Source organism: Hippopotamus amphibius, chromosome 14 (assembly GCF_030028045.1).
Source record: "Hippopotamus amphibius kiboko isolate mHipAmp2 chromosome 14, mHipAmp2.hap2, whole genome shotgun sequence".
NCBI classification, from domain to species: domain Eukaryota; kingdom Metazoa; phylum Chordata; class Mammalia; order Artiodactyla; family Hippopotamidae; genus Hippopotamus; species Hippopotamus amphibius.
The window spans coordinates 30,823,225-30,833,361 of NC_080199.1; the positions used below are offsets into that span (position 1 = coordinate 30,823,225).

The 10,137-nt window shown below is 31.4% G+C and overlaps 1 protein-coding gene across 11 annotated transcripts in view; it reads left to right on the forward strand.

Annotated features, from left to right (window-relative positions):
- The window catches only part of RBM26 (RNA binding motif protein 26), an 85,739-nt gene extending 75,876 nt beyond the window's left edge, over window positions 1–9,863 (forward strand). For 7 of the 11 annotated variants that reach the window (XM_057707154.1, XM_057707164.1, XM_057707165.1 and 4 more), the window contains 2 exons: window positions 18–76; window positions 3,778–9,863. Coding sequence is in view for 1 of the 11 variants with exons in the window: in XM_057707163.1 (XP_057563146.1) it covers window positions 3,778–3,801 (24 nt within the window). In the remaining 10 variants the exon portion in view is untranslated. The remainder of the gene's footprint in view (window positions 1–17; window positions 77–3,777) is intronic. The other 4 variants (XM_057707155.1, XM_057707156.1, XM_057707158.1 and 1 more) reach the window with 4 other exon arrangements.
- The last annotated feature ends 274 nt before the right edge of the window (window positions 9,864–10,137 follow it).

The window sequence follows — 10,137 nt, forward strand, 5'->3', positions numbered from 1 at the left end:
TTTTCTTTTCTTTTTAGTAGTCGTGAAAGATGCCAAATTGGCAGAGGCTCACGTTTCTTCTCTTTACACCAAACAGGTATTATAAAGAAAGAAAATCTTTCAAAGGCCAGTTAAATCTCCATGCTGATTTTTGGCTTTATAATTTGATTAGTAAATTTTAGCATGATATTTTGCAATTAATTGTAGAATTCCCTTATAATGTAACTGAAATCACATACTATTTATTTAAATCCATAAATAGCTAATCACTTTCCCTAATCTTAAATTCTCTAGTAACCTAAAATTAAAATGTTTTACACCATGTTGCTTTGAATGAATCAGAACACAACTATGTTTTCATCGGGTCCTGAAGTATGGGGATTAAATATTAGCAACATTTATTAGGTCCATAATTATATTTTTATTATCATTAATATGATTTTATTTATAAATATTACTTAGTATTAAATTGCTATTGGATTTTTTAAATTAATGAGTATGTTTATAAATACTAGTACTCTACATGTACTTTCATGTGTTCTCGTTTAAAACTTAAGATATCCCTTTGAAGTAGTTGTTAATTCCCATTTTACAGATAAGGAAACTTAGGCTAATAGAGATGGAATGACTTGCCCAAAGTAACAGCTAGTAAGTAGAAGGACTAGATTCGTATGCAGGCATTCTGATTCCGTGCCAACTTTTTTTTTAAAGCTCTACATTGCTGCCTCCTTCCTAATTACTGATTGAGCATGAGATTGTGTTTGCAGTAAATGTGATAGTTACACATAATTAGTAGACTTTTTGGTCATTAGCCAGTTCATACCTTAACCATCCCCTTTAATACAGCACTTTGTTCATATCTCTGTTACAGTACTTATGTTGTAATATAATTTATCTGGTTTATATGTCTGTCTTCCCCACTAGATTACAAGCTCCTCTAGGAAGGGGACCATGTCTTATTCATCTTTTTATCTCTAGTGATTATCATAAAGCCTGGCTCATAGTGGGCATTCAGTTGTTTGTTGGGTGAATTAATGAATGAATGCATATTTAAATCTCCAATAATGGAGTGACAATTACCTCCCTTGTTAATTCTTATCAATTTTCCAAAAATCTCTCTTGAAGGTCTTCTCAGTCATTGGGACCGGCTTAGTAAACAGTTGATACTGTTAATTATTGCACCACTGGGGGTTACAAATACTGACAGAGGAATACACATGTAGTCTTAGTGGAATTTCCATAACAATTAGTAAGCTATTAAAATTTTGGAGTATTAAATGTTGTCCTTTTCAGGAGTAAAGTAGCCTTTTGGTTTCTATCCGCTTGTAAGAATAAAAATGTCAAGGGCTACTAATCTAGTCCATCCCATTAATTTTTTATATCCAAAGATGAGCTAGTGTAGAGTACTGGACAAGGGTTAAGAGATTTAGCTTTTGGTCCCTAGCTCTGTAACTTGACTCTCTGGCCTTAGACAAGTCTCTTAACTTATCCAGGGTTGTTTCCTTGTCTGTAAAATGAAAGGGGTTGGACTAGATGATCTCTAAGGTCCCTTTCACATCTTTGGTTTCCCTAGTGATATATTAGTGTTTGATCTAAGACAATTTAACGTATCTATACCAATTCTCCCTACCTGTTGTTGCTGTTGCTGTTTCTATCATTTTATCAGTGAAAACAACTTAGATTTGGTTATGATAATTCATACAATGTGTCTTGGTACAGTTTTGTATACAGTGTTCCCAAATGTTTGCCTTTGCTACACAAATTCCATTTAACCTATAAAGTATAGGTTAACTTCTGTATTCACACTTTTTCTACTTGTAACTTTTCCTTTCACTTCTAAACTCAAAAGTTTAAAACTCTTTCATATTACAGTATGCTACCTAAAACTTGAAACACATTTTTAAATTGTGCAGTTCTCCTAACAATTTCTCTGCTGTAGTATAGATCTGGGTTGAGGTGGGAGTGAAAAAGGGATTGAGATGTAGGTAGCTACTTTTTCCAGGAAAAAAATTGAAGGAAATTATATGTCATTGGTTAAAAGATTGATTAGGATTACCTCAAGGGATGGTTGAGTTGTCATTTTACATATTTCACTCAATATTTTATGTCTCTACATAAGCAGTGTTGTTTTAAATGTTATTGGATAATTGTAACATTTAGAAATTAATTTTAGTATTTAATCAGTACTCCAGCATTTAATGAAATCATGTTGCATGTATGAGAGAGTATTCCATAGCTCTTGTTTTATTTTGTAATATGATCAAATGTATCAAACAGTAGTTTACTATAAAGATAAGCTGTTTTAGCTGATTACTTGTAGAAAGTGTGGCTGAGCTTAATTGAAGGAAATTTCTTTTACTGGAACTGTTTTATGGGGACTGTATTTTCAGTCTTACTTGGAACACTAATCACTGGCTCTAAGGGTAATAACAAAAAGAAGGCAAACAGTTGCTTGTTTGGTGTGCTGAAATATCATGGCTATTTTAGAGTATTATACAAACTTTATCAGTCTATATTTTCTTTTTTCCCACCTGTAGTGTGAACTAATTATAGAAAATTTGTTTTAGGCCTTCTAGAATTTATGTAAATATTTGTAAGATTTTTTTTTCTTCCCTTGCAAAAAGTCTTTTAGCCTTTTAAAACAAAAATGCCCTGCATAAAGTTCTGGCTTATTAGGTTAGTTCACTTTTTGCAAAGCTTTTCTAATTTTCTGAAACCCTAAAATTAAAAGTAGAAATTTAATCTGGGAATAAATCATCAGCATACAGTATTTTTAGGACAGAAAGAAAATTTCCTTTTCCCAGATCTCAGGAACTACCTTGTTCTTGTTAACTTCTTGAACTGGCTAGTTGCTCTAAGGTATGTATTCAGCCTACAGGGTTTTAGAGAAGAGTAGATTTTTTTCTCTCTGATCATTGTATACCTATCAGATGACAGCAGATTATTTTCCGAAATAGCTATCTAAAAGACCTAAGAAAGAAAAAAACCTTGGTGAACATGACTGACATGCTCAGTAATTTCTAATGAGGACATCATACTTGTTCAGTAGAAAAAAATCTTAATTTTTATCAGTATTATGTACTCATTACTTAGTATAATTGAAAGCATTTTTATTTTACTTTTGTGTCAATTTATTATACTTGCTTCTTCCTAATCCCTCCCTCCCTGTTACTTTATTTCATTCATCCTCTCATCTTCCCATCATCCAAGTTAGTCTTCCTTTGTGTACCACTGTCTCATTTTGACATGTTCCTTTTTATTTACTTTTGTTGTTAATCATTATGTTTAGTATAGTATTTTATGTCATATAGTGTGATTGAGGAATGAAACGGTCATCACGTGGAGTTTAAGGAAATTATATATAGCTCACAATTACTTTGAAGTCCTTGGGAAACTTACGACAATTGTTCTTGCTTTTATTTTTATATCTATATCTTGAAATTTGTTCGTGATTTCTTAAAATTACTACTTTGCCAACCCACACTGATAAAAATTTACTATGTGGTCAGTTGTGACATTTCCTAACCAAAAATTTGAGATCGTAACCATGTCGCAGAGCTGTGATCTTTGCAGTTTAATGTTTCAGTGAAGCATGATGCAGAGAGATTTTTTTAAAATCATTATAACCCAAGGCTGATCTTTTGTGAAATTTGTCTGCAATTTTCATTTTGATTCCTTTCTCAGATTTTATTTAATGTTTAAAAACGTTGGAGGTCAATGTATGGTATGATTCAATTTTTAGATTTATTTACTGTTTTCAAAGTTTTTTTTTTTTTTAATAGTCTTCTCTTTTTCCAGCAGAGAGAGATCATCATTGCCTGAATTTAGTTTTGTGACTACAACAGCAAGACCTGTTCCTGTCTGGAGACGACTGTTATAATAATATGATTCTGTCGTTTTTTGTTTGCCCTTTATCAATTTGAGTAGATGTTTACATGTACTATAATTAGCATTTTATCTTTACAGTTCTCTTAGGGTACATCTGAGTCCAGAAGTAAATCTGAGTGTGTGCTTTGTCTGACTTTATTCTTAAATGTTTTCTCCCCTTTATAACCATTTATTTTTAAACACTCTAAGAAGGAAAAGAAAAATCCTCTTGGTTTTCCTAACATGGGATAAGTTGTCAGTCTTGGCCAAGTTGAAATCGTGTCTAGGAAATCTGTAAAGCCATGATACCGTGTTCATTAGCCTGAACAATTTAGAATGATGAAAACGATTAAAAAGTTAAACCTTGGTTTGGCTTTAATTTTTCTGGGTTTTAGACTATGTTTCTAGAGTTAGGATAGTCACTTAAAATAATTTTGAACAAATGGTAAAATACTTTTTTCACATGGTAATAACTTGCCTATTTCTTCTAAATATACTTATTGAAGTTATTGCCAAGGCCACTTACCCAAATTTTTTTTTAAGTTCTTAACTCTTCAAAATCCACAAGGAGAATAATTTTCTTTGTTTTCAAGTAGTGTAGGATGATCTGTGGATTATAAATATTGAGAAATATGTATTAAATGTTTAATGTACAGTTTTTCCTTATTTTCCTCACTTTCAACCAAGACATCAAAGACAATCTTAAAAGCAAGGGGAAATAGTCTTGTGTGTCTAACATTGTTAAAGACTGTAGTTTTCCTGCCTTAAAAGGTGTATGTTCGTATTATTTATTAATAAGCAGTATGGCTTGGAATTATTTATGGAGTGTGATTAAATTTTATTCTAAATATTCATCCAAAGTACCCTCTTTATAATGGGCACCATAAAGTTTTCAGAAAATTAATATCTTAGTATTCCTTCATAGATTCTCATTAGCATTTGAGAAATCGAAAGTTACACTTCATAGCAACTCTTTATTATAAAAGTCCAAATTGTACTTGATTCTCTTCACCCTTGTTTTTTTCTAAGTTCCATTCAGTCATGCTCATATTTTCATCTTTTTGTGCAACGTTATTGATAACTATTCAGCAAGCACTTTTTCTTGAGTATGCATTGCATTTGTCTTCATGAAAAAAAAAAATGAACACGTCAGACATAATGTAAGTTGTCTGTTTTTGTCTCCACATTAGCTGGAGATAGCATGGTTAATGTAGGCTTGGTTTAAGGGAAGATCTTCTTAGCATAATTATGACCTTGTAGCCTACAAGGCATTTTAAAAATTAGACTTTTGCTTTAGTTCACATTTGGAAACTAACATACAGCCACTGGGAGTTCACAGATATTTTCCCAGATTAGTTCAGTATTTTTTCTTTTTAAGGAAAGATTCTCTGCCTGTGTAATAGTTCAAATAGTTCTAACCTGCTGGGCTGAAAACCCAAAGAACATTCTCTGAAGAGACCATACTTGCTGTTAACAGTTTTAGTTGGTTAAATAGTTGTCGATCACACACCACCACTCTTAATTTTATTTTGTCATCTTTCTTTTTTTTCCCCCTTGCTTTTAAATTAAAAACAGAATAAAGCAAAACAAAATTGAACATGCCATTGGGAATCAGAAGTTGAGATGATTTAATTCTCATTAAGATCATTGTACTTTTTGAAAATTGCTGTGAGATCTGATAGGTCAGGTACATATTTGAGTTCCCATATGTTTATTAATTAAAGATAGGGATTTTCATCATTTCATTTTCCTGAAGAGGATTCTCATGGATCTATGTGTAGATAACTGTACAGAATCACTTTTGTGTAATTGAATGAAGCAGTTTACTCTGCATGATTGCATTATGGAAGCCTTTTATATATTTTATATTTTTCAGTATACTTAGATTTTACACTATTAGCTGCCCTAGTCATGCTATATTTGTTTTTTTTAATAGAGTTTATAAATATTTGTGCTCAAAATATAGATCAATTGAATATTTTTGGTCTTGTTTACAAAATAAATAATACTTTAAAGTGATGCAGCCCCTCAAGTGTCTTAGGAAAAAGTCATTGGTGCTACAAAACCTTTCAATATCAGTTTTCAATCTGTTATCTAGACTCTGCTAGGCTTAAATCTATGATTGCTTGTAACTTAATCTAATCTAGCAGCATAATTATAAAAGTGGTCTCTGGTGAGTCAGGTAAAGAGCCCAGCCAATTAGAAACATCCCATAATTTAAAGATATGATACAGAATGACATTATACTAATTTGTGTTCAGCTTCCCAAAAGAAAATAGTTTCTTCACTTTGTCATTAGCTCTTTTGATAAAAGGAATGGTGTTAATATGACTAGAATAAGAAAAAATGATACATTCAGCATGGCTCAGTTTTCCCACATTTCAAATGGAAGACTTTTCTAGTCCTAAAATATGATGTAATCCTGTTCTGCTTTAAATTCCCATCTGTCTTTTACTCAACAGAAGGCAGGGTAATTCTTAAATATTTATAGAACATTTGATGAGTTGTAAAGAGATGTATTATTTACATTGTACACGTTTTGTGTTGATGTGCAGATTGTTTTCTACATCTGCAAGACTTCATTCCAGCACCTTAGTGAATGTTCTTAAGATACAATTTTTAAGTATCAGCAAAGCATTCATAGATGTTTACTTTTGAGTCTCAGAATCCTGAACCCGTTTTGGGTGTGATATTACTTCAGAACATATCTGGCACAAGATTTCCTTTAATAGTAGTTTAGTTTAACTCAATTTCTGTGGATTGTTGAACCTAAAAACACCAAAGGAGTTCTTTCTTGTCTGGAGACTGGATTATTCCAGTTTTTAATACCTGTGCCCATAAGTATCCCATTTCACGAATGTGTGTTGGCATGGGGGAAAATTCCCTGCTCTTTGAGTGGAGCGAAAGTAATTGGTTAAGCTGTAGCAGCTTTTTTTTGTTTATTTTTTAAAGTGATAATAAAACTTGAATTGAAAATGGTAAAACTTGAACTAGAAAACTACTCTTGTATGCTTAGAATGTTTATAGTATTACATGTTTATGTGGGGTTGTCAACATTTTTATTATTTATAGTTGAATTATGTTGTTTTTGTTAAATATCCATAATGTTTATTATTTTTATATTTTGAAATTTTTAAAAATAAAATAGTCTTACTAAAAGCAGTTGTTAACTTTTTAAAATTGTCCTGCATTTTGCATCAATTACATTAATATAGAATAGAAAGGAAAATTTGCAGCCCTTGGGTGTTGCACAATTGAGAATTCTGAAAATGTTTATATGAAGAAATTGCTCTATGTTGCCTCTTCCTCTCTACACCTCCATTCTCACTTTAAATTGTTCTCAGTCACCTTTGGTATCAAAGTGTTCTTGACATAAAGACTCCTTTTCTCACATGTATACAAAAATCTTCCGTACCCCTTTTCTCCCTAATTCATGCCTCTTTACCGCTGGAAATTTTCTCTTTATTTCATTTGAGGGCTAAAAAGTTTCTGCATATCATGAGTGATAAGTATAAAAGTATTGTGATGTCAGAGAAGGACTGCCATAGATTCTGAAGTGAAATTAGAAACGTGAAGTATTTATACTGTCAACCTCCAAAGCCGATGAAAGTTTTTAGAATTCCCTCCATAATTTTCAATTTTCATCTAAACATTTTTCTCCTGATTTGATTTGATATGCTTTTCCAGCATTCAGCATGTTCATTTCATATTTATTTTTATTGCATGATATATATTGCAATATTTGTTTTGTTTTTCATTGTAGATATTCTTTCTATTATCTATAAAGTGGATTAAATATGTTTGGTAATAATGTGTCTTCCACTGCTTCCACAAGAAGATACAAGATACATTATCATCTCAAAGTACATAAGTTTTGATAAAAATCTAGTTAAAGAGATCTGGTTATGAAATAGTAGAAGTCTCTGGCTTAAAATAGAGGACTTTGTTTAATAGATAATGACACTTGGTAAAATTACTAAAGAGCATTCTATATATATATTTAGCCAGTCCCTTGACTATTTGCTGAATGACCATGTTGTCAGCCTCTTAAACTGGAAAGTATTAGTGTAAAGTATGACTGGATTTGGTATTTTTTAGTTGTGTAGAAAATCACATATGCTATATGTTATTGTTGAAAAACTAGGAATTCAAAAATAAAAAGTAGGATAATAGCCTGTCATTTATAAATGATCACCAGGCATTTAAAAATGGGGTTATATAATCTATACTGTTTTGTAGCCTTTTCATTTATAATAACAGGTTTATATACCATTTTTAAAGCCCCTCAGTTTGTAAATGAATCATAATCTATTGTTTCCGCATTTGGGGCACTTAGGGCTTTTCCATCTTTTATTTTAGTGTAAGTGATGCTATATCCTTAAACATCTTTGATTATTTCTTCAAGATATTTTCTCAGAACTGCTACATCAAAGTACATTTATTTTTATTTACTTATTTGTTTATTATTTTTTTGGCCACATCACGGGGCATGCAAGATCTTAGTTCCCTGACCAGGAATGGAACCTGCAGTGGAAGCGTGGAGTCTTAACCACTGGACCACCAGGGAAGTCCAGTACACTTATTTTTAAAATGATACATTTTGAATTTGATCTTTTCCAAAGCAGATGTGTGTAAAAACTTAGGTACTTTCATAATTTAGCTTTGGAGAAGAGCATACACTCAATTTTCTTTACAGATGTGTTAGAACTTAATTGTATTTGTTTTAAATACAGCAAAAACCAAATTATACTTGTTATAGTGGTTAAGCTCTGATGCAATAGTTACACTATTATTATTTTCCACAGTATACAGTTGCCAGAATTTTGTATATTATAGCAGTATTTTTCCCCTTGGGACTACAGATTTTTACACCGTTTTTTATGGCATTTTATAAACTTTCAAGAACTGTAGTCTCATAACTAGTCTATTGAACAGTAGGGCAGAGAACCTTTATCTTTATTAAATAAGATAAATGACAGATTAAGGACTGGAATTTCCATGTCTTAATAACCATATACACTATAAGAATATACAAATATGCACCAAATAATTTGTAGTAATAACAAACTCCCCATTTTTTTTTATCTCAACTCTGCAAACTGCTTTTTTCCAGAAAAATTTGTTTTCCCCTTGAAGTTCATGAACATTTTTCATGAAATACATAAAGCATGAAATAAACTATGAAAGAAAAAAAATTACATAGAAATGGGAAGGCGGTGGGTTCCATATATTTTCCTTATGTGTCATAAATAGAAAAGTCCATTTTTGAAAAGATAATCATTTTATTGGAAAGAACGATTCCTTGCAAACCATGAATATTTCCTGAGCTATCCATGGTCATGTTTCATCTAATATTTATCTAGCACAATACCATGTGACAGTTTCAGCATTCAAGGATTTACAATGTTAATGGCAGCGTTTTCCTAAGTTGTCAGTCTTTCATTCACTTTTTATAAATCTCAAATGTGTATTATTGAAGTACTCTGCAAGAATTTGTATTCAGTACTGTGAGAATCATTCTGATTATCTGAAATACAGTATGCAGTGTATTTGTGTTGATTTTGAATTTAGGCCATGGAGTTAATGAAAAGACCAATTTCATCCTTCTGATTTCAAGGAGGGTACAGTACAAATTATACACAAAAAAGAAAGCCTTTAAAGTCTTTCACATTTTGAACCATTTTTTAATGTTAAAATGTTATTTGTTCCTAAGATCTCATTTAAATCAGGATTTTCAGGGACATTACACCTGTAACATCTGTGATTTAAAACTTCATGGACATTCTCTATTTTTTATTAGAAGTCTGTTAGGAAGAAATACTTGGAAATTATAGCTGTCTGCAAGTTTGAAGTTAGAAATGGATAGCTTTCAAATTTGTACTAAGTTTGATGCAGTATTTGTTGCTTAGGATTTTTTTTCTGATAACTAGTAGATAATATGCCAACTTTATATTTTATTTTTTCTTAAGTTAATATTCAAAGTTAACAAAAATTAAAGAATGATTAAAAGGACGATCTCTGGCATTTAACAGTTGTCATGTCTGAATTGAGTTAAGAATTTAAATAAAAACTAAATAGGTAACTCTTGACAAAAATATTGAGTACTGAGCTGATTATTAGTGATGACGGCCCTCACACGTGTCATATTCAATGGGTGAAAACTGCATAGACTTATAATCCTAACCAACCATTTTTTGGTCAACCTAAAAGGAGTAGGTCTTCTAAATTTTGTTTTGTCAAGGTCTCCTATGAAAAAGGGGAGAATCCCCAGACTGGGAGTGCTCATAAAAG